Source organism: Taudactylus pleione, unplaced genomic scaffold (assembly GCF_031769625.1).
Source record: "Taudactylus pleione unplaced genomic scaffold, aTauple2 ptg000763l, whole genome shotgun sequence".
Classification (NCBI taxonomy): Eukaryota; Metazoa; Chordata; class Amphibia; order Anura; family Myobatrachidae; genus Taudactylus; species Taudactylus pleione.
The window spans coordinates 636,949-663,028 of record NW_028285165.1 but is presented as its reverse complement, the minus strand read 5'-3'; the positions used below and the strand labels follow the sequence as shown (position 1 = coordinate 663,028).

General features: G+C 44.4%; 1 protein-coding gene across 1 annotated transcript in view; it reads left to right on the top strand.

Annotated features, from left to right (window-relative positions):
* The first annotated feature begins 919 nt into the window (after positions 1–919).
* Positions 920–26,080, top strand: part of LOC148476860 (caveolae-associated protein 2-like) — a 67,845-nt gene continuing 42,684 nt past the window's right edge. Inside the window, exon 1 of the mRNA XM_088457543.1 lies at positions 920–1,635. Coding sequence (XP_088313669.1) covers positions 1,138–1,635 — 498 coding nt within the window. The 5' untranslated portion in view covers positions 920–1,137. The remainder of the gene's footprint in view (positions 1,636–26,080) is intronic.

Here is a 26,080-nt window from a genome sequence, read left to right as displayed (position 1 = left end):
AACAGCTTTGCAAATTACAACACTAAAAATACACTGAATGTATAAGATCCTCTGAAACATGCAGAAATGTTCTTACATTTGTACGTTTGCTGAAATGTAATGTAAAATAGTTATATCTCTTTTTCTGTATTTTCCATACCATCTTGGTTATTTGCTATTTTTGTATTAGACTATTTCATAACCATGTTGTTTTCTGAAATGGTCTTAGCTATGTCATATGTTTCCTATTTGAAAAATTCTTAATAAAAATATATTTTTTAAAAGTGTATATTTCCCCTATTTAATTATTTGTTTGTCAGACATAGAAACATAGAATTTGACAGCCCATCTAGACTGCCCCTGTTCACATGCTATATACTATATCTGTAATTGTGTGGCTAACCTGCTAGAAGACTTATAATGCCTGATGGAATGTAAGTTAGGGAAATTTCCCAGAATGCTCTGCTATAGAATACCTAAACAAGATAAAGATAAATGTACATTAAAGGGAGCCCTGCCCATCGAGCTAGCTCTGTGAAATGTGAGATTTTTAACCTATATTTGTAGAAAAAAGAAAAGTTTTTGTGGTGTTAAAGACATTATGATTTATTCCCTTGGCAAATGCAAACAATACTTCTCTCTGAAAATAACTTCATCCAGGAAAAAAACATGTTTAGTGTTCCAGTGTATCATAGCAGCCAGCCAAAAGTTTTCCCCTGCAGCCAAGAGAACAAGAGATGGCTTTTGGCCAACATAGGGTGTTTTCTGTGCCTCCATTAAGTCATTACTGAACTATTGCATGTTAAAAAACATAAACCTGCACATCTAGGAGTGCCGTGAGATGGAGGGTAAGGATTGCACTCAAACACTCCCCAGGATTTAAACTTTACTTTTTTGTAGTTTGGATAATTCAACTTTCACCTCCCACTGGGTGGAGCAGAGGCTTAAAAGAGAAGCTGGAATGTAGTTGCTGACAGTGTTTTGCTGCAGACTAGTGTGTCTCGTACTGTCCCATCTAAGCAAACTCTAATCAAAGGAAAAGCGGAAGAGAAGGGAACATCTGCTGCTCCTACGACAAGATACTTACCATATATCATCAGAGACCACAGCAGGACAAGGTTAGGAGTCGCAGTGTGTGATCTGACAACAGCTGTGAACATGGAAGAAGACGCAATTCAGATAGAGAAGAGCAATGAAGACTTTCAGAAGGGTGGGCATCATGAAAGTCAGGAGTTGGTGGTGCCCAGCCACAGCCCTGCAGAATCACCGTGCTCTAGCCCTACACCCCAGCAACTTGTGCCAGCAGACTCCATCAAAGACAGCAATCAGGTCAACGCCATTACAGTTCTCACCCTGCTGGATAAGCTGGTCAACATGCTGGATTCAGTGCAAGAGAACCAGAACAAGATGGAAAAGAGGCAGATTGACATAGAAAACTCAGTAAAGGGTATCCAAAATGATATCACTAAGTTATCTAAGAGTCACTCCTCCACCAGCAACACAGTCAGTAAACTTCTGGAGAAGTCTCGCAAGGTCAGTGCTAACATGAGGGAAGTGAAGGATCGCATGGACAAGCAGACGGTGCAGGTGAAGAAGCTGGAGAGCAATCACAATCAGCTACTGAGAAGGAACAATTTTAAAGTCCTAATCTTCCAGGTCAGTTAACTGTATAATATAGAATATTTTGTTACCATTCAGGGCAGTATTCCCTTCTTACAACGTGTTACTATTTCCAGCACTACTGTACCTATTCTACACAGGGAATACAAGCCGGTACCCTGTGATGCCACTCCCTTCTTACTATGCAGAGAGGTCTTACTTCCTAGCTCCTGCTATGTTACTATCTGGTAGACAGATTCACTGTTCAGTTTTCTTTGTTTAAGTGTCCCAAATAATTGATTAGGTTAGCTATAGTAATCGATGTTTGTTTCTTAAAGTGAGAATCCAGAACTGATCGTACATTATTTACATTAGATACATACATGAGTGAAGTTATGTGCTTAATGTATTGATCACCTAGTGGTATTGTATAGTAAAAAATCATATTAAACGTTTGCCTTGAGAAGACGTTATCATTATAACAAATGTAGTTCTTGAGATAGGCACCAAATATGGCTGATTAGAAAGGGTGTGGTGTTTGGTCAAAATCATACAATCACCATAGCAATCATAACTTGCAGCATACACAAGTAATCATCGGAGTTGCATTTGGTTAGAATAATCAAACAACATGGATTATTGTTAGTGAGAGTGAACTCCTGTCAGTGGTTCCCAAACTTTTTTGAATCACGACACTGTATATTATCCACATTATTTTCACGGCACCCCTAAGCCAAAATGTTGTTGTTGAGAAATTCAAAAGAAAATGTAGTAAAGTGAAGTAAATTGTGCTTACCTGTCATCCTTAGGTTCAGTTATGTGGTGGTGGACAGGTTTCTGCACATATTTACATTACACTGACCATAAATAATTTGATTTGGTGCTGGACCACCAACATGAGGCACCCCTGTGAGTGTCCCAAGGCACCACAGGGTGCCACGGCGCCAGTTTGGGGACCACTGCTGAACGTAATACTGTACTTCTAGCTATTGCATAAAATATCTAATGCAATAGCAACATAAGAGTTTCCACAGTTCAATGTTACACTTTGTTTTGCTTTGTAACAAATACTTCTGTAGCAGACAAGGTCACATACTGTGCAGTATAAAAGATGAGCTGTTCAGTTTTTAGTCAGTTCATTTTGCCATATTAGCACAATTTCAGATTAGTTAAAATGTATCTTATTTGACTACTATTCAGTATGCACCTTTCTGACATAATATACATTCATAGGACCATATTTACAAAGCGCACTGCAAATTGTCTTGGTAGTGACCCTCAATATCCGCCCTGCGCACTTTATGATGCACACCTACTTTCTGCTACCAGGAGAATTTGCACATTATGCAAAAGTATAAATGAATGTCCGGGAGACTCCCAAAATCCCTGGATTCCCAACGTCCCGGATCCCGCCCACTTTTACAGTGCGTGGTCTGGGATTGAGGGACTCAATTTGCAGTGAATCACGTCATCATGCCCTTCCATGCAGGACAGCAGCACAAAATGCAACATGAGGTGGGGTAGCAATCATGCAAATTGTTGTGACATGCCCACGTAAGATTTTTATCCTACAACACTTCATGATTTAGCCTTATTTATGGATTCATTAATCCTGATAGAAAGGAGACATTGGGGAAGCCATTGTTATGTGTTTTTACACAGGGTAAAGTGCACCTAGAATGCAGATCTCCACTGAAATGCATCTGAAAGGTGCAAAATATATGCAGGTGCAAAATATATGTATAAGACAGGCTTAGAGCACAAAATTCCAGTAATCTCATTCTGCAAAATGAAGTTTAATTTTTGCACTGCTCCCCAATACTATGCTCAGTTTCCCGATACTAATACGGCCACAGTAAGTAGGAAAAACCCTCCATCAGAGCAAGTTCTTATTACATCGGTTTCTTTCCAACACCAGCATTTTGCACTGCAAAACCCAGGTGCTGTGGTGGAAATCTAGGTGCACTTGTGTAAATCAGTTACATTCCCTTAACACAAAGAATTTGAATAAAAATGAAAAGCCATTTTTAAGCAACCAGGGAATCTACCAAATAATATATTCAATGTAACTATTGGTGAGATAGTTTCCTTTTAATCCTGACATTACATTTCACTAAGTATGAAAAACATCTGTTCTAGTTTATAGTGGATGATTCAGACCAAAAATGGAAAAGTTGAGTCTTCGCTCTTTCACCTCTGAGCAGTTAATGATGTGCCCATTCCTGTTTTTGCAAATCTTTAATTTAACCCTGCCCTGTATGAGGTCGCCAGTGCAGAGTGAGCCCAGCTTTTCTGTGCAAAAAGACATCCACATACACTCAAGCCTTTACATTTAATTTAATATTCAGCCCACAATACTTTCAATGCAACCCTCATAATCTAATTTCTTTGGTGACTCTGGGGTGCTAAAGTTTGGTATTTTCTGCAAAATATCTAAGATTTGTGAATCAAGATTTAAAAAAGATGTAATTGCTCAATAGGATTCATAATCTAGAATATAATGAGACACACAAAGTTCAGAAGTTTGGAAGCTAATCCTCAGTGATGGCTGGAGGTTTGCGAAGTTGTGGAATTTGCACATAGGAGAGAGGTCGAGCCAGGTTAGATTACATAAGGATTGGAAGTCAGCTCCTGTAGTGCCAATATGTTTAGTGCATGTGGCTTGACGTGATAGTGGCTGCTTGCCTTTTCTTACATGTTACACAAGAAAAGAGGTGTCTGCACAGGAACTGTTTGATTATCCTTTCCCCTACTGTCTGCTTTATGTTACAGATTATTTTACACATGGGGAGGTGCACCTAAAGGTGGGTACACACCTGACAGATATATCTGCAGAGGATGCTCATTCATATACACTGAACGGCCATCATCTGTGTCTTGCTGCGGGTCCCGGTGAACATGGGGCGTGTCCGGCAGGCGGGGGCGTGTCCCGCCCCCCCTCCTCGCGGCTGCCGCTGTGTGTGTATGGGCAGTCTGCAGACCGCCCGTACATAATTGCCAATGGACAGATATCTCTGCAGACATATCTGTCCATCGGCTGTGCAGCATAGCCAATGCGATATGTCGATGAACACCGACGTTCCCTGACATAACGCTGGTACACACTGGCCGACGGGCAGCAGATATATTGGCCAATCAATTGATCTGCCAATGTATCTGTCAGTGTGTACCCAGCTTAAGAATAAGTTAGAGCACCATAACACAAAATATACAAGTATTTTTATAATGGGCACTCACAGATTGCACATTCAATGTAAAAAAGTTAAGTGAAGGGTTATTATTACATTTAAAACTTAACTTTTAATTACAATGTTAATTTCTCATAAGGCGATATATTGCATGATCTAGCTACTTTGTCTAGTATAGATTCTTCACATGTGACATAATACTGATTTGAATTGAGGGCCTTATTCACTACAGAATGCAACTGCGAATGCAATAGCGATTACGCACACAATTCAACTGTGATAGTATGCTAATCCATTGCAATCGCAATGCCGCAGCAGCACAACATAAGGTTGCGCATGTTACCTTACACACATCCGTAATGTTTAGCAAGACTGTAAAGACATCGGTACAATAGAGTACCATTGACACCCCCCACCCCCCCGTTGCCACCCACAAACTGTACTTCCTGTCAAACACTCTGCAATGGATCTGTGTAGTCACTGAGATCCCAGTGGCTAGTTCGCGCATGCGCAGTATGCAACAATCGGCTGAATGCCGAGTGCGTGTGTATTACCAACTGCCTTCCTTGCTAAATCAGGCCCTCAGAGAAGCATCTCAAGACTAATATCCTTTATCTAACCAAGTCCTTCTCAAACTTGGTCCACAGGACCCCAAACAGTTCACGCTCTCTGTCACTTCTGAAAATGTGAACTGGTGAAAAATATGGTCTGTATAATGTGAACTGTTAGGGGTCCTGAGGATCGAGTTTGAGAACCACTGACCTGACCTACAGTGTATAGCTTTGTAAATCTATACACATACATATAGTTCAGAACTAATGGCATTTTTCTAAATAAACGAGCAGAATAAAAGCATATTGCTCAGTTTACCATTATGAAGCTGATATAGAGTTGCACCCAAGTACATCTTGTGGATGGATTCTGAGTGTTTTCACACTGTGCATGCTCCATAGCAGAGCGCACTCATTTCATGGCACAACTCGCATCTACACTTGCGGCTGAATGAGTGTGACTGGGTGGTAATGGGGCATTTGCACATGGGCTAAGTTTAGCGAGGGTGCGTTGAGCTGTAGTTGGAATTGTGGGCATATGCAGAGCTTCTGCTGATTTAGATGGATCTCTTGCACCAAAGCTAGAAATGGTGCAAGATTATGCTGATGAGAGATATTTCACCAAGCATATGGATAGGGCAGCAGTGACCACATAAATGCGTACAACTTGGCATACTATAGACATCTGCATTTAGTTCTGTGCATGCAATGCAAGTGCAATCTCAGCTGACTTTTGTGCAATACTGAATACTGAATACTGCAGCTATTACGCCAGAAGAAATAACAAGTGGGCCACGCTATTTTACCTTGCAATCTATTTTTTTTTCTTGCACACTAGATATTTACAGAAACTGGTTGTTATTTATAATCAAACTCCTTTGTATTTAGTAGATTGCACTACCGTAATGCTGCTAAATCCATAAATAATGTTAGTAGCAAATATTTGTGTGAGATTTTTTTCCATATGGCAAAGGTTAGAAAAAATGCAGTCTTGTGTCACATTTCTGTATGTGGTGTAAAGGGCCAGCTCTAAATATTTTACATTCCTTTTGTGCATAGAGACCCAGCCCAGGATAAGACTGTGCTGCATTGTTGTGACACTGTCAGATACAGTAGGCAGTAACTTGGCCTGACAGTGCCTTTCATGGAAGTAATATGTTGTCCTGCAGATAACCTGATTTTTGTGGAATCTTTTTTAAACAGTTTCCACTTCCACACTTAACAAATCACTCACATTTGCATAAATATACTGTAAAGCACGACAGTCACTGTGTATCACCATCGTTTTAAACTTCTACTTAATAAACTGCCAGCAGGTAAAAAATTTTCTCCTGTGCACAAGTACTGAAATTGTTGCCAATGTATTTGTTTCATACTATACAAATTTGTTTTACCATGTGTTTATGTTGTACGGCTCACACAAATATTTATTGCAACAAAAGTTTACTTTAAGGTAATTGAAGTATAAAAACAAAACACACACTAGGTAAAAGTGACTAAATATTTCATTGAAGATAAAATTTCCATGCAAATACATTCAAACTTTAATGCATGACTAAGTTATTTTATCACTTTTTATGTTACTGTTTTTACCTATTTGTAAATAGATAAAGCTCTATCTTTATTTCATTATATTATGTTCAATTTATATAACAATTTATGATTTAAATTTAAGAATTTATGTTTATATTTAGTGACATTATAAAAGTTTATTTTTAAATGTGTATAGTTTAACTAATCATTTGTAGACATTCTACTTATTTTTTTATTGATTTTTAATATCTAGATATATATCTAAAATAAATACTTATTATTTTATCTAAATAATTGATTGAATAATTCTTGATTATCCCATGATTAGAATGGATTACAATAGAATTGCAGCAGCTTAACATATTGTATAATGAGCTGGTGATTGACACAAGCAGTTTGGTTCTACTGTTCTTTTCACCAAATTAACGCAAGTTTGGATTTATCTTATTGGCTATCTTATTGGCTATCTAAAAACACTTGAGAGCAAGGTAGTCAATATGATTCGGTTTTCAGATCCGAACTTAACCGAGCCAAAGCCGAACCATCCATCTCTAATTTTTTTAATAGATAAATTGGGGCGGCGATTTTGAAAATGGCATTTGCCTGGCGGTTATTCCTTTAGTGAAACTAATACTTTGCACACAACCAGAAAAACCACCGAAAAAAAAACTGTGTGACAAAATGACCCTTTAGTAAATTTTTCCATCAATGTCTGAAGATGAAACAAAATCAATAATATGCAGTGATATTTATATCCTTGTGACAGAACCAAGTAAATGAAACAATAATATCTATCAACATACAGTAAATACTGCAGAAAAAAGCAACACACATAATTCAATCTGCATTGGGCCTGATTGAGGTCCGGATGGTATTGCACAGCCGCAAGGAAGCAGCTGTGCAATATTGTCCAGCAAATATTAAAATACTGCATCTATAGGTAGCAGACACCTCCTAACAGCAAAAGCAATCCAAGTGCAGCATCTGCAGCCACTGCCTCAGATCACCATCGCATCCATTGGTAGCAATGGCACCAGCACCGGCCAGTCTGAGAGGCCAGGAAATCTGCATCCACCGATGCAGACCCTGGCCTCAGCACTCCCGGAAAACGAGGGCGACACTCCCACATTTTGGGGGACGTTGGCCAGGCATGCACCCGCTCCACCCACCAGAAGCCGCAGCATGTCAATAATGCTGTGGCTTGGGGGATCTGAGAGCGAGATTGCAGGCCCCGTTCTGCACATGGTCAGTTTTCTGGTCAGACCCAATGTGTATTGTCACTATGAACCTCGGCTCATTCATTACTGGAGCAAATCAAGTTCTTATAGCTTCAGCTGTAGTCAAAATTTTTGGAACATAGAATGCTGGTGACATGATACAGGTATTATTTGTTACCTTATATTGTTTCCTGAGTTTTTGATAGTTATTTATGTATATTCACAAAAAAACAATACAGCAGAGATTATTGGTTATATATAAGAGGCTTCTTATGCATGTATTTGTGTGTTCATAGCAGAATATATAGCTTATGTGGGCCATATATCTAGCCCAATTCTCTGATCTGCCATTGCCGATCTGATTGCCAATCAAAACCACAGATCGGTGGAAATCTATTATCAGCAATCCATTGGGGAATCAGGGATACTCAACATGTTAAAAATCCCTGAGTCGCCAATTACAGCCGTTTTCAGGTCTGGGATTCAAAATTGCTCTGATTCACCCTGCAAGCAGTGCTGCTGCACAGAGCACACCAGAATCTGCTGCAGTGCTGCCCGGAGCGTCAATTGGATGCTCAATACAAGCTCACTACTGCCTGTGTAGCCCGATGCTTTGGGTAGTGCTGTAATTTCTGGTGTGGATAGCCACGCCCCCTTTGCATGACATCATGAGGGTCAAAATGCATATTGCTGGTAATGTGCAGTCTGAAACCCCTAAATCCCAGGGTGGTATCAATGCCACTTTCACTTTGGCCCTCAGCTTGTCTGTCACAAGCACCATTTTGGGATTTTTTTTATCAGGTTTTATTCTGTGATTTGTAATTTTGTAATTGCAATTTGCAGGAAGTTGTTCTCTAAAGGAGCAATCATGGTTTGAGATTGATAAATTTGGTGATTATAAAACACACTCACTGTACCGGTCAGATGGAATTATGGGTATGTTCAAACAGGATCCAAATGGTTTGTGTCATAAAATGTCCCAGTTTCTGCTGACGCTGGGCTGCTCACCTGTCACCCTGCTCCATGATGTAGCTCTGTGACAGACTTCACCCAGCTGTGGCTTCATTTCATCTACTGCAGTCTCTCTGGCTCCCACATGCAGCATTCCCTCAAGTGCTGGCTGTTGGGCGCAGGCATGACAGTCTGAGTCGGGTGACTGTCCATCCTCACAGGAGACCAGTATGCAGTCACATGATGCCTGCAGCCAATCCCTGACAAGCCAGGGGTATATGAGGACTCTCCCTGCACACAGCACTTGAAAGTGCAATGTTGTCCACAGCCTAGCTGTGTGCTTCCCAGTGAGCTAGTCACGACCGGCTGTAGGAATTCCCCACTGAGGGGTGCAAGCTAGTATCTGGGCTAAGGAGGAAATCTGAGATGTGGGGCCTGACAACAAGGTCTCCTCGTCCACGAGTACCAGTTGGCGAGACCTGACCAAAGGTGCGGAGTCTAACCAGCCGGGAGGTGTTCACCAGTGACCCCTCCGAGCGGGATATGGGTTTAGCTGCACCCAGCTGGCAGGTCGCGGCCCTTTGATCAGGTAACTGGCTCTAACGGGAATAGAGAACCTTGCTACCGTGACCCTAGAGGATATTATTTACAAGGCTTATGCTGTACCCCCGTATAGCCTCTAATGGATACACCTGAGGATTTCAGAGGCACAATGGCACTGAGGATTCGTACGTGCAATGTAAACTAAAGAGAGGTTCCAGATGCACGGTGGCACAATGAGAATGAGAGTGTTCGTCACACAGATGATATGTCAGAGGACGCTCTTTAGCACCGGGGATTGGCAATTGCTCCAAGCACAGGAGAGATATTCAGAACACACTGTAGCACATTGCTTTGGTAATTTCTGCAAGCACAGGAGAGATATTCAGAACACACTGTAGCACAATGCTTTGGTAATTGCTGCAACAAAGAAGAGATATTCTGAACACACTGGAGCACAATCACTGGGAAATTGCTGCAAGCACAGGAGAGATATTCTGAACACACTGGAGCACAAGAGTCAGCACTTGTAATCACAGGAGTAACACTAGCACAGACCTGGAACGAGGTAGCATCAGCAGACACTGGAAAACGGCAACTTCCTGTGGTCCACAGTCTGGCTTTATTCCCTGCAGTAGCAGATCATTGGTGGACAGCGTCAGCTGACCACCATCATGCTACCATTGGGCATGAAGTCGTCAGGTGATGCAAACTGTCATGGCCGCATTCATGACGGCAACCGCAGAAACCCTCCTCTGCACCTGATGTCTGACCCCATGGGAGATCAGGGGAACCCGGTACACAGGTGAGCAACGGGCGATCCTAGGCCGCAACCTGACAGTGACTCCGAACACCACAATGTGCGCCAAAAAACAAAAGAATCTTTGACTCAAAGAAATTCTGATAGAAGATCAAGGTATATAACTTCCAAAACATCTTCCAAATGATCTTCCAGATCTGAGGAAATTTCAAAACACCAGTAGAAACTGATAATTAAAAAAATTAATTTGTCACAGAAAGGTTGGTCACAAGAATTTATTGATTTTTCTTCTTCTTACGTGATCATCGAGGACCATTCGAAGACTGAGAAGACTTAAGTTGAAAAGGATCCCTAACTGGATCTACCGAAAACTGTATTTCGTCATGCTCAGGATCGTAATCTGAATCCGTGTTGTTATTCATCATTCTAATGATTCCTTGAGATTTTTCATTTTGAACTGATTGTTCTTGCACCGGATTTTTTGTTTTTGAGAAGAGCTTAAAGAAGTGCATCTGAGCTTAATGGTAGAAGATGGTACTCTAGGGCTAGAGACTTAGTTGAGGCAAATGTCCACGAGTGGACCTGTTGGAAAGAATCTTTTGACAATGGCAGTACTAAAAGCTACCAAATTCAGAAGGATTGGATTTCGGGATTAGTAGCCCATTCCAACGCCTGTCTTCTAAAACTAGAGAGAAGAAACTTAACGATCTCGTAGGAGTAACACCACTGGATCAGTTCTCATAATGACCTCAAAATATTGGAGTAACTCAAAATAGTGTGTCAAGTTTCCATCAAAAAGAATGCACTCAGGAGTACTAGAAGAATTTAGATCTGCTGGTTCATACTTTGCTGGAGGAAGGAGATTGGCAGAATTAGGCTCACTGGAATTCACACAGGTCTTAGTTAAAAAAATGTCTTGACGTGTTTGGAAAGGTTGGACTAAGGCCCTCATTCAGAGCCACTCGCTAGCGGCAGTACGCTCGTTCCGAGCGATGTTCACACATCTGCGCATGCGTACGGTTTTTAGTACGCATGCGCGAACCAGTCAGTGCGGCCAAAAATCGTTGGTACGCAATATAGCGAGGGCCTGCTATTTTGAGTGACAGAATGAGGCGTATGTGGGTGGTAACAGGGGAAGGTGCTTGAAAACGGGGAGTGGAGATCCGAACGCAGGCGTGCTTAAAGGTCAAAACGGGCATTTTAAGGGAGTGCATAATTAATACAGCAGCGTCATTGACCATGTCACTTGGTTTTTTTTAACTCAGAACTGCTCGCAAAATAGCGGTTGAAAACACCAACCACAAGAATAGTGAGCAGTTCATACGCTGTACGATGTACTCGATTAATCTAATAAATAGCGGACATGACGTATGGTGCGTGCGGCCAGGGGGCGTTTTTATCAAATAAACGAGCGTATGTTTTGCTCGCTCGTTCAGACTTAGAGGTGGGAACAGACTGCAATTTGTGAACGGATCATTTGAATAGCCACCCCTTGTTTTTGAACGAACGACCACAAATAGCGAACGGCTCTGAATCAGGCCCTAAATTCCTTAATTACTGTTTCACTAAAAGCTACTAAATCTAAAAGTATCGGATCTTTAGATTTGTAAATAGGTTCAACCCAATCCCAAGCTTCACCTTGAAAAGACGAGATGATAAACTCTACGACATTGGCAGGCTTGATTCCCAATGACGGAAAGGACTTCATAATAGCGGGTATTGATCTACCAAAGCATAATACTGTGCTATGTCTCCTTTAAAGCAAATATCAGAAGGATCCTGGGTGATACGTACAGGTTCAGCAGTACCATTATCTTGTGAATTTCTTAACTGAAGGGGTGTAGATATGATGGACTCAGGCAAAATACTGGAAGCCTTCTCCTTGAGTGAGGATTCGGAGGCCCCAGCTTGGGGTATGAGACTTGAGACAGAGTACCCTTCCTGGGATGTGAGGCTTAAATCTTCACCTCATGATAAAAAAACAAGCATTCTCCTCTTGAGAAATGAAACTTAAATTCCCCTCCTGGGGTATGTAACTTGAATTCCTTTCCTGGGGTGCAAAACTTGAAACCCTCTCTTCGAGTGAGAGACTTGAAACCCTCTCCTGGGGAATGAGACTTGAGACCCCTCCTAGGGTATGAGACTAAAGACCTCCTCTCGCAGTATGAGACCAGTAACCCCCTCTTGAAGTATGAGACTTGAACCCCCTTCTTGGGGTGAGAGACTTGAACCCCCTTTTTGGGTTGAGGTACTCAAGGTCCCCTCATGGAGTACAGGACTTGACACTCCCTGTAGGAGTAGAGGACCTAAAACACAATCCTGCAGAAGCTGACTTGGCTTTCCTCTTGGAGTACGAACATGACACCCCATCCTGGGACGCAAGAACAGAGACTTCCACCTGGGTGAGTGACTCAAAACCACCTCTTGGGGTGCGAAATTTGAAAACCCCTCCTGGTGTATAACACCAGAAGACCCCTCCTGGGGAACAAAACTTTCTTGGGGTGTGAAACTTGAAACAAAGGCCCCTTCCTGGGGTATAGAACTTGAACCCCCTGCTGAAGTATGGGACTTAAAACCCCTTCCTAGGGAAGTTGACTTGACATTTCCCCTTGGGGTATGGAACGTGAACCCCTCTCTTGGGATGCAAGACCAGAGACTTCCTCTTGAGGTGAAAGGCCTGAAACACTCTCTTGGGGTACAAAACTTGAAATTCCCACAGTGATTTGGTAATTGCTGCAACACAGGAGAGATATTCTGAACACACTGGAGCACAATGATTTGGTAATTGCTGCAAGCACAGGAGAGATATATTCTGAACACACTGGAGCACAAGAGTCAGCACTGGTAATCACAGGAGTAACACAAGGACAGACCTGGAACAAAGTAGCATCAGCAGACACTTGAAAACAACAACATTGCTCAGGCAACTTCCTGTGGTCAGCAGTCTGGCTTTATCCCCTGCTGTAGCAGATCATTGGTGGACAACTTCAGCTGACCACCATCATTCTACCATTGGGTATGGAGTTGTCAGGTGATGCAAACTGTCATGGCCGCATTCATGACGGCAACCGCAGAAACCATACACTGAGTAGTCCAAGGCAGTTCACATGGCACTAAGTATAATACTTAGCGCGTTACCCTCCGCCGCACCTGATGTCTGACCCCACGGGAGATCAGGGGAAGCTGGTGCACAGGTGAGCAACGGCCGATCCTAGACCGCAACCTGACAGAGCTCCTGCAGATTACTACTATTCTCCAGAGAATCTAAGTGCTGTTTACCATCTTGCTGCACTGCTGGCTCCAGTATTCAGTTATATTCCAGTGATCTTGCATTCTGATACCTATTAACATCAGCTTCAGTCCGATACCTGTTACCATCAGCACCAGTCCGACACCCCCGTTACCATTGGCTCCAGTCCGATACCTGTTACCATCGGCTCCAGTCCAATGACCAGCTCCAGTCCGATGACCACCACCCTCGGCTCCAGTCCAATGACCACCACCCTCGGCTCCAGTCCAATGACCACCACCATCGGCTCCAGTCCGTTGATCAGCACCATAGGCTCCAGTCTGATACCTGATTTCATCCATTCCGGTGTTCAAGCCAATCCGGTCCCATTCCGGTGTACAAGCCAATCTGATTCTATTCCAGCTATACAGCATCCGGTTCCATTCTGGTGATCTAGTGTTCAATCCAGAGCTATTCCCAGAGATTCCTGCACATGAGAACATCATATCTTATGTCAGCCAGCTTCAGTCACTCAACAAACCAGCCCAAGTCCGGATCCACTAACAAATCCAAGCATAAGCGTGACAGATTTGGATCAGATTGTTTTTGGACACTGCTTACGTTATGGGGCTACACCCATAGGGTTAGCTGAGTAATTTCACCATGCTTGCCTACTTTTGAAAAAGCATTTCAGAGAGATTGTAATAGCAACACCTATGAGCGTTAAGTGAACGTGTACTGCTACATCTGAGCCATAAAATTGATTCGGCAAGGAACACAGTTGCTAATACGCATGCAGTCGGCTGATTGTTGCGTACTGCTCATGCATATGCATCACAGCGCACATACGGAAACTAGCCATTGCGATCAGAACTGCGATCGCAGTGACTATGCAGACCCTTTGCAGAGTGATTGACAGGAAGTGCCGTTTGCGGGTGGTAACAGGGGGGTTCTTGTCTGAATGCAGGCGTGCCAGTGCGTATGAACGCTGTTGCAGGGGTGTTCATATATAATCCACTGCGATGCCCTATGCAGCCCGAAGCCTCATAGTATGCGTTGAAGTTAGCAATCCCTGAGTAAGGTCAGGGCTTATGCAAGTGTGCATGAGGCTGCAATGGTACTGTACTCGATTGTACAGATGGTTTTGCAGTTTTGCTAAACATTACGGATGTGTGTAAGGTAAAGTGGGCATCCTTATGCACTGCAGCAGTGGCATTGCAATCGCAATGGATTAGCATACTATCGTAGTTGAACTGCGTGCATAATCGCTATTGCAGTTGCATCTGTAGTGAATCAGGCCCTTATATCCAAATGTAAATGACCCCCAAAGCAGTTAGTAAGAACTATTTGTTGATGAAAACACATTAGTACTTTAAGGGTTTGCTCATGTATTGTGTTTTACAAGTGGTTCCATGTAAGTGGCCGCAGGAAACCTTGAAAATGCACGTAGCCATAGGGCATTATAAACAATGCAGGGAAATGGCACTCCTGAATCCATTTGAATGTATATATCTCTGATTTCATTCTTCCCCAAGTATATAACAGCTGCATAATGGGGGTAAGGTCAGGGGCGTAGAGAACCCGGCCGGGCCCAGGTGAAGGGGCGTGGCCTAATTGTGAGGGGCGTGGCCATGCCCCCTTGAGCAAAAAAAAAGCAACAACAATTTTGCAGCACCGCGTAACTGTGCTGGGCTGCTGTGAGGGAGAGAGGGAGGGGCGGCACTGGACCCAAGCCCGTGCCCGGGTAAATAGTATCCGCTTCCCTCTCCCCCCCCCCCCCCCCCCCCCCCCCCTGGGTAAGGTGTAATCAAGGAGATTGCTGTTGTTTCAGGAAGTCTCCTTGACAATCAGGGAGAGTTGGCAAGTATGAATTTCACTAATATTGAAAAGTGTGTGTGCCCAGCATTGTACATATTAGCTATATTGTATATACACTATTTATTTTACTTTATATTTTCAATAACTTTGGCCCCGCAATCAGTGATTGTTTTTCTATTTAATCATGATCTTGACAATGTGTGAGAGATATGTAAACACTGGAAAGACAGTACGCTAATATACTCATGTTTCATCCTATACCTTTCTCACAGATTGAAGGCGTCATTGATGTTATCTTCATAACATTTGCATCTTCTCATGGAATGTTATCTACCATTGAATTAAGTATAGTTATGTGAAAAGTAATACATATTGCATTCATTTATCTCTGTGGCAGGTGACGAGACCTGGAATGTACTATGTGACTATGCCCTCCGGTAGTAAAATATCTTCTAGAAATTCCCACACTTAACAAAACTATCTTTTCCATTTTTATAAGTGATTTCTGTCAGCTTTCTACATGTGAACCTTGATAAACCACAGCTTGTGCCTTGCAGAGCTGGATCTGATGCTACAGGGGTTAAATAAAAGTTTAAACTTATGCTGTCTTGCTTTTCCTAACATTGTTCTATGATTGGCTTTGAGCCAAAACCAGCATGAAATGTTTTCGTTCAAAACATTTATGCTATGCCTCATTGCATGACATACAGTATATGTGATATAAAGATAGAATCATATTTTCCATACTTCAAGACATCATTTGTCAAAACATATGCTAATGTTTTTATATAAAAATGCCATTTTAAAAATTCAGAAAGCGAATGATAATTACTATAACACTCTTTAGAATTGAAGAATATAAAACAGCTATATAAAATCGACAAATGAAAATCACCTGGATGCCAATCAGAAACACTAGTATAATTGTATAAATTAAGATATAATTTGCAAAACTGTCCTTCAACTTTTGCTCTTTGATTGGGTAAAAAGTGTTCCTTGAAAAAAAAAAAAAGAGTATACAGTATGGGGAAACGCACGCCCTGGAATACATGTTACCGAATATTAAAAGTAGAAGTTGCAGAGGGGTTCCATTATAATATAAAAAGCACAGGGACACTATAGGGCCGGGTACCTTGGCACTCCTGGCGATGATACTACTTCATGTTTCTTAGTACAGGTAGCATCCTTGGACATGAAAGTTGCTTTTACAATTATCCTGTGTTTCTTATTATGCCGCGTATCCACTTGCAGATAATGGAATGACAGTACGATTACATTGTAATCGTACAGTCATTCCTCATCTCCTGTAGTGCCTACACTGAATGATATGTCGTTCAGTGCAGGCTCCCTCCCTCATCCCTGAACATGGCCAATCTGTCATTGTCAGCAGATTGACCGTCATGTTCAGGCGATAATTGATGCAGGAACTTCGTTTCTGACATTAAACTGCCCGATTTATGCATGATTAAAGAGCGATTGAAAGACAATGATGTCTTTATCGTTCAATCGCTCATTTATATCTGCAAGTGGATACACAGCTTTACAGTTCTAAGAACTGGATAGTTCAAATCTGAGATCTGTTTGGATACTGTCATGGCATAAGATCTATTACACAATCTGCTACAGTGTCCGTCTAGTAGGTGCAAAGTGAGCTTCGTGATGCCTGGACACAGCCTCATAGCCGGCCCTAGGCATAGACAAACTAAGCAAATGCCTAGGGCATTTGGAATTCCTGGGAGCATCCAAGCTCACCTAGAACCGGCGGCGGTTTGGGGCAGGCACTGTTGGGGCATCTGCTGCCTGCTGGGCAGAGACTCTGGCAGCTGGTACTGCCATGGTGCAGTGTCCACAATCGGAGCTCAGCTGACAGCTCCGATCGAGCCTGGCAATAGCAAAAAGTGAGCAGGCAGCAGCGAAACACAATGGAAGGGGCCTCGGCACAGTGTGACCACACCCATTCCGTTAGGTCACACCCCTTTTCAGGATCCCACAGGAGGGGGGGCACCACCCAAAATCTTGCCTAGGGACTAATTTGGCTAGGGCCGGCTCTGCACAGCCTCTCATCTCCCCTAGCACTGTAAGGAGTGAAGCCAGGGAAACAGGGACAGCCCCAGATCTACTTGCACCCTGTGTGAGACATTTTGGTGCGTGCCCCCCAAATCCATAAATAATACTTTTATTACCAAAAAATATATTTCCTAGTTTTTAATTAAACAAAAATGTTTCCACAGAAGAGAAACAAAGAAATATTAATTAGCTAAACCCCTACAGGGAAAAAAACACACACACATTGATCCCCACATGAAAAGAAAATAGACACATTGGCCCCGGCAGGAAAAACACATATTGTCCTAAACAGGAAAAAAAAATTCACTCACATTGGCCGTCACAGTGGAGAAAAAAACACACACACATTGGTCCCCACAGGGAAAAAACACACACATTGGCCTTTATAGAGAAAAAAAAACACATTGGCCATTATACAGAAAAAAAACGCACACATTGGCCATCACAGGGAAAAAAATAAGACATTCAAAGATTGCCCCCACATCAAAATAAATAAATAAATGAAACACATTGATTCAATGATTTCCCACAGGAAAAAAAACACATTGAATCATTACCACCACAGACAGAAAAAGAAATAAAACAAACATGGATTTGTTTTCATTGGGTCCCCCAGCCCCTTACAGACGATGGAGTGACTTCACCTGCTGAGCTGTCACAGACAGTTGTAGAGCTGATTGCAGGAGACCAAGCTCCAGACCAGTGAGTGCCTCCAGTCAGTCCAAAAAGTCCAGACCAGTGAGTTCCTCCCTCCAGAGAGTCCACACAGACCAGTTAGTGCCTCCTTTCAGAGAGTCCAGACCAGACCAGTGGGTTGGAGCTTGGGACCTGATTCAGACCTGGTCGCTAAGAAGCGTTCACTCATAGCTGGTCAATTTTCGCATTCTGCACATGCAACGCAGTGAGTTTGCGCAAACCAGTGTGAGCGTTTGGGAAGCGTATGCTCACCAAGCATAGACAGCCCAGCTGAATGAGTGACAGGACAAGCCGTTTGTGGGTGGTAACAGGGGCAGGCCACTAGAAACTGGGGAGTGAAGGCGCGAACGCAGGTGTGCCTGAGCGTCTTAATGCCGTTGCAGAGGTGTGCATAATTAAGACTGAGCATCATAGCACACGTCACCTGGCTGGATTTTACACTGAAGTGCTCGCAGTACTTGCGGTAGGGTATAGTCAACCTCAAGCGCTGCGTTAGCTTCCAATGGTACCCTATGTACCGATGGTTGCATACACTTCCTGGAGATGAAGTGCGCAAGTGGGCATCTTAAGACAGGCTGGTGGGCATCTACATACACAAAGCGATCGCACTCCAGGACATAGTGGGCGTGCTTATGCCTTGCTATATGATCGCCTGCCATGCCATCACTTAGACGAATTTGCATATGCTGCGTGCCAGCATACGCATCTAGCAAGCGGGTCTGAATGAGCTCCTTGGTCCAAAGACCTCCCTCATCTGGGCCCTCAGATCCATCCTCAGCCCCAGCAACTAATCACTGTCCTCAGCTCCCAGCACCTCATCTCTGCCCTTCATTACTATCCTCAGCCCCTTATCACCATCCTCAATCCATCATCACCTCACCCCCTAATAAACATCCTAAGACACTCATCACTTCAGATCACAGCACTGTCCTTAGCCCCTAATTATCTTTGCAAAGTCCTCAGCCCCTTATCACCTTAGCACTCATCATCTCAGCACAGTCCTCAGACCGTCATAACCTCAACCCTCATCACTGTCCTCAGCATCTCATCACCTCAACCCACATCGCTGTCAACAAACCCCTCAGATCAGTCCTTAACCCCTCAGCACAATCCTCAGCCCCTTACCACAGTCCACAACCCCTCAGCACTGTCCTAAGCACCTCAACAGTTCTCAGCCCTCATCACTGTCCTCAGCCCCTCAGTACAATCCTCAGCCCCTTATAACTGTTCTCAGCCCCTCAGCACAGTCCTCAGACCCTCATCACCATCCTCAGCCCCTCATCATCTCCGCTCTCATTACCTCAGCACAGTCCTCAGACCCTCTTCACCTTAGCCCTGTCCTCAGACCCTCAGCACAGTCCTCAGACCCTCATCACCTCAGCCCTTATCACTGTACTCAGGCTCAACCACTCAGCACCACAGCCTGAGGAAGACCGAGGAACAAACCTGCAAATCAGGGCACAATAGATAGCAACCCCAAAAATAAGGGGTCCAAAATACTAGTTGTTGTTGTCACTGATTTGATAGATGCCACAAAAAAACTTTATGGTGATATGAGCAGTAAGGTTGTCAGATGAGGTGTATTACAGAAATACAGAGTGCGGTGGAGAAAAGAGCCTGAAGTAGGAAAAGTGGAGGCCATTGAGTCTGGGAGATTAGGAATGAAGAGGTGACTTGGTAGATGTACAGCAGAACCCTAATAAGGGAAAAGTGGAAATAGCTAAAATTTTGCCCTTAGTAGTGGTCTGCATTATATTGATTAACCCACACCTACTTTCCTAAGAGGCTGAGGGGTTGTATTACGTCAGGCGGTGTCAGGTATGAGATGTAAAATTTGTATCCTGTTGGAAAGTATTATCTGTGGGCCTGATTCAGCAGAGGATGGAATTGCAAAGCCGCACACAAGCTATCACGCAGGCAGTAGCAGCTCCAGGCACGGCAAGCCGGTCCTTCGCCCGGAGCGCTACTGTTTCCGGATGGCGCAGGAATGCCCACCTCCCTCCCAGCGCTATGGGATATATTTAAGCTCAGGGGGAGGGAGCCGAGGAGGGAAGGGGCGGCAACACCTGCACGCAGGACCTATTCTGCACATGCACAGATTCCCGATAATCAGGACTCTGTGATCAGCAATGCACTTGTGTGCACTGCTGAATCAGGCCCTGTGTTAGAGTGGCTGCCTTCTTTTGTTTTGAATTGAGGTTAGAAGGTGCCTTCAAGTGCAATAATCAGTGCCTTTTGTAAGGGTACCCTCATTTTTTTTTGTATAGGTCATTCTGTAGTCTTGTCCAATGAATGAAGCCTCTTTCTCCCCCCCCCCCCCCAGCGTGTGTGTCAGCCTCTTTCTCTCCCCCCCAGCGTGTGTGTCAGCCTCCTTCTCTCCCCTACCGCATGTGTGTCAGCCTCTTTCTCTCCCCCCCAGCGTGTCAGCCTTTTTCTCTCCCCCCCCCCCTAGCGTGTGTCAGCCTCTTTCTCTCCCCTACCGCATGTGTGTCAGCCTCTTTCTCCCCCCCTAGCGTGTGTGTCAGCCTCTTTCTCTCCCCCCTTAGCGTGTGTGTCAGCCTCTTTCTCTCCCCCCCTAGCGTGTGTGTCAGCCTCTTTCTCTCCCCCCCTAGCGTGTGTGTCAGCCTCTTTCTCTCCCCCCCTAGCGTGTGTGTCAGCCTCTTTCTCTCCCCCCCAAGCGTGTGTGTCAGCCTCTTTCTCTCCCCCCCAAGCGTGTGTGTCAGCCTCTTTCTCTCCCCCCCAAGCGTGTGTGTCAGCCTCTTTCTCTCCCCTACCGCATGTGTGTCAGCCTTTTTCTCTCCCCCCCCCTAGCGTGTGTGTCAGCCTCTTTCTCTCCCCTAGCGCGTGTGTGTCAGCCTCTTTCTCTCCCCCCCAGCGTGTGTGTCAGCCTCTTTCTCTCCTTTCTCTCCCCCCCCAGTGTGTGTCAGCCTCTTTCTCTCCCCTACCGCGTGCTGTGTCAGCCTCTTTCTCTCCCCCCCTAGCCTGTGTGTCAGCAACTTTCTCTCCCCTACTGCATGTGTGTCAGCCTCTTTCTCTCCCCCTCAGCGTGTGTGTCAGCCTCTTTCTCTCCTTCTCTCCCCCCCCAGTGTGTGTGTCAGCCTTCCCCCCCCTACCGCGTGTGTGTCAGCCTCTTTCTCTCCCCCCCAGCATGTGTGTCAGCCTCTTTCTCTCCCCTACCGCGTGTGTGTCAGCCTCTTTCTCTCCCCTACCGCGTGTGTGTCAGCCTCTTTCTCTCCCCCCCAGCGTGTGTGTCAGCCTCTTTCTCTCCCCTACTGCATGTGTGTCAGCCTCTTTCTCTCCCCCCCAGCGTGTGTGTCAGCCTCTTTCTCTCCTTTCTCTCCCCCCCAGTGTGTGTGTCAGCCTCCCCCCCCCCTACCGCGTGTGTGTCAGCGTCTTTCTCTCCCCTACCGCGTGTGTGTCAGCCTCTCTCTCCCCCCCCAGCGTGTGTCAGCCTCTTTCTCTCCCCCCCAGTGTGTGTGTCAGCCTTCCCCCCCCAGCGTGTGTATCAGTCTCTTTCTCCCCCCCCCCCCCCCAAATCACCACCATTAACTTACCTTATTTGCTTCTTCCTCTTCAGCTCCTCTTGATCCCTTCCAGCAGCCCGGCCCCTTGTTATGACACAGTGCACATGACGTCACACATGCTGTGTCATAACAAGGGGCTGGGTCGTGGCGGGTGTCTGTCTTGTTGGAGCTGGAGCGGCCAAAGTGGGCCCGCTCTGGCTCCAACCATTTCATTAATGGGGACCAGGTTGGCGGGCAGTGGCGTTGTCGGATGCAGGCGGCCATGGGCCCCTGCACCACAGCGGGCCCCCGGTGCAAGGCACCGGCTGCACCGCCGCTAGTTCCGCCCCTGTAACCAGCACCGGACTCTGCTGAACCTGTCCTAGGTTTTTAAAATACAGGGGGAAAACGTGTAGGGGTCCCTAGTATTTTAAGAACAAGCACTGGGCTCTGTAGAGCCTGTCCTGGTTCCATAGGCTTAAAAAAAAAAACTGCATGCAAAACCACCACGGACAGCAGAAACGGTATGTATTTTCCAGAGCTGCTGTAATTGTGCGTGAGGGACTGATGTTCTCCAATGTTACTGATGTATAAGCAGGACTGCGAGGTATTATGGATGTGAGAAAGCAGCAGTGGGCAACTCTATGCTGGCTGAGCGGTGGCAGACATTAGCATATTTTTGCAGCTGCATTGTGTGCGATTACACAGTTGCGATCCGTGCTGAATCAGGCCCAAAGACCACTATTTTGTCCTCTTTGGGTGAAGCTTGTTTAGACCTTTTTAAATGTATGGACAATGTTTATTATATTTATTTCTTACAATAATTCAATTATCAATAGCAATGATACTTAATTTTAGCAATATTTTGATGTTGATCAATATGCCCCATAATCTTATGGGTGGATTTTAGAAGACAAAAGTAAAGTAAATTTGTGTTAGTAATAAACCTCTATTGCATTTTAAAACTTGACGAATGCGAAATGCTTGCATTGCATGACTACAGCGCATGTAATTCCAAAATAGCAACAGTTGCAATAGTGCAACATGCCTGAAATGTAATTGCAATGTAGCATGTATATTTCATGTGTTATGCTAAAGTGAAATAAAAGTGAATACTGTATGTAAGATAAGTTATAACAGTAAAAATGCACACACAGCACTGACAGTGCCCCTAGGAGATATTTTGAGCCATGTACTAGAGTGGTATGGCCAAGTATGTGTAACATGCAGTGCTTCACAGTGGGACACTGTGGAAGAGGGCATGGCTACACCATCTTGAGGCTGTGCTGATAACTGTCCAGATTTAGATGTGACCGATGTGACCGTCCCAATTTCAGTAAACCCATTTGCCATCCTGATTGTCAGCACATTTATCCTGACTCCTAATAGGTTGGAAGGTATGTCCCCACTCAGGGATGTAGACAGCAGTGCCAGGAATGGCCAGGGCTGCCATCAGAAACAGCGCAGCGCCGCTGACTGTATTTGAAACATGGCACCATCCGCGAGCCATTACAGCTTGCGGACCGGCGGCCAATCAGGAGTTGCCGCAATGGCCGCTCCTGATTGGCTGCTGGTACGCAAGCTGTGATTGGCTCGCGGCCAATGCCATATTTGAAATACCGCCAGCAGCGCTGCGCTGTTTCTACCAGGCTGCCGTTGTATATCTGTGCCGCTGTCTCCTGGGCCTGCTGACGCAGAGAAACAAGGTAGGACTCTGAGTCCCTGCCATATGCCCCTCCACCTAGTGCAGCTGGCCTTCCCTACCCTAACCCCCTACTCCAGCCAGCCTTCGCCTGCCCTGTGCCCCCCTTGTCCAACCAGCCTTTCCTGCCCTGTGCTCCCCCCTAATCAAGCCAGCCTTCCCTTCCCTGTGCTCCCCCTAATCAAGCCAGCCTTCCCTGCCCTGTGCTCACCCTAAACCAGCCATCCTTCCCTGCCCTGTTCCCTCTAATCCAGTTATGCTTTTCTGCCCTGTCCCCCTTTCCCAGTCCAGCCTTCCCTGCCCTGTAACTACCCCCTAGTACACCTAGCCTTCCCTGCCCTGCCTCTCTCTCATCCAATCAGTTTTCCCTACCCTGTACCCCCCAATTAAGGTCCAGCCTTCCCTGCCCTGTGCACCCCCAGTTCATCCTTTTCTGTGCCCTCCCAGTCCAGGCTTCCCAGCCGTGTGTCCCCATGTCCATCCTTCCTTCCCGATCTCAAACTTTGAGAATTTTTAAACTGGTTTAGCCACCAATTGACGTTCCACCCCCCAGTGTAACTCCACCCACATTATACACAGCTCCGCACACCTCTGCGCCATCCCCCAGGGGGGCCCTGCCTATTTTGTCAGTACTGGGCCCCACGATTTCTGATGGCAGCCCTGGGCCTGGCTACTGTAAGGGGCATGGCCTAATTGCTGGGCATGGTCATACCCCCTTGTAGGGGGGAGCAATCAGTGCAATCGCTTCCCCCCCACCACACATTAGGTACATGTAGAGAGCTAATGTTGTAGAGCTCAGAGGTAGCAGACTCCCTGGACCCCCCGTAGCACAGCACACAGCAACATTGGGAGAGCGGCTTCTGCCGCTGATAGCGGACCCAGGTAATTATTAGTACCTGCTCCACCCCGCGCTCAGCACCCCTATCCCAACTCACCAGGCTTGATGTTTTCAGTGGATGAGAGGTGACCTTTTGCTTCTAAAGTGCTAGACATATCCCTGGAAGGGGGGAGGAGGGCACAGGGTAGGGCACACCCTCTCTGAAATTACTGAGTACCCTTTATCCCAAGAAGATCAGTGTTGGTGAGAATATTTAAATTTATTTTGCTTGCAGGCTAATTTAGGACTATTACATTTCTGGCATGTTAAGCTTGTTACACAAATCTGGGCCTTATTTATTATAAATTCTATTTAATATCTGGTAACAGTTCACAATGGTGGAAGGGGCAGAATTGCCATACTAGTTTACTCCTCCAAACAATCTCAATTTGTGTTTCATCATTTGTATTTTGATATCAAATATTTTTTTTTTTCATTGTAGCACAAAATGATTTCATTATTACAAGATCAATGTAACATAATTTTCTTGGTACAAGAAAAGATTTTCTAACTCACAAAAAATAATTTGTGGCTTACAATCGATATTGTAGCACAAACTATTTTCATACTGTAGCACAGTACACTGATTTTTTTATTTTTTGGCTTAACATTTATTTTGCAACAGCCAAATATGCAATCCTGCTTGTGGAGTAATCTCGGTGTTGCAAAATTAATTTGTAGCACAAAGAGATTTATTTTGTGGCACAACAGACACTTAGGTGCAAGTTTATGCTGAATTATGTAGACAAAATGGCTAATGACAAACAACACCCCATACAAGACTAATGACAAATACAAGATCTCACTCAGTATTTCCATTAAAACAAAAACTCAGTCGAGATGTAGAATAAATCTTGCAGTTTTTCTCTGACAGTAATATACATATAACATAACACCTCAATCTTTTCTTGCAGATAATTTGTTCACATTTATGTAGGGCTAACAGACAAGTACAAATTCCTAAATTTCTCTCATTGCTATACAATTACCGGGAAGCCTGAATTTATATTTATTAGTCATACCATTTTTATACAGGTTTGCAGACATAAGAACGTATAGGAGGATGATAATATTCAGAATTGAGCAATCAATCACTTCTACAGCCTAAAATTCCAAACCTAGCAGAGGTAATTTGATTCCTTAATTCACTGAAATGCAGTGTCGATATCCATAAATCAAATGAGCATGGAGGACAGAAACAAGTCTTTTTATAGCATTGTCACTAGAAGATTCAGATTGCAATTTTGCAATACTGTACAAATGGCATAATTATTAACCGCATCGTTATAGAATACCTTTCCAATATGCCCCATTTTACTGCAACTCATACACATCACTCCAGTATTACATACTTATTTCCAATCCGAGGAAAGTTGCACTGAAATTAATGATTAATGTAAAAACAGTTTTTTCATTTATTAATTACCACTGTTTAGATAAAGTATTATATAAAGGCAAATATAAATACCAAAAATAACATGTGGAAACAATGGGCCTGATTCAGAGCCGCTCGTTAGCGGCTGTTCGTTCGCTCCGAGCGATGTTTGCACAACTGCGCATGCGTACGGATTGTAATACGCATGCGCGAACCAGTCTGTGCGGCGGAAAATTGTTTGTTCGCTAGATAGCGAGTGCCTGCTATTTTGAGTGACCGAATGAGGCGTATGTGGGTGGTAACAGGACAAGGTGCTTGAAAACGGGGAGTGGAGATCAGAACGCAGGCGTGCTTAAAGGTCAAAGCGGGCGTTTTATGGGTGTGCATAATTAAAACAGCAGCGTCATCAACCACGTCAGTTGGGTGTCTTTTAGCCAAAACTGCTCGCAAGATTGTGGTAGGAAAAACCAACCACAAGACTAGCGAGCAGTTCAT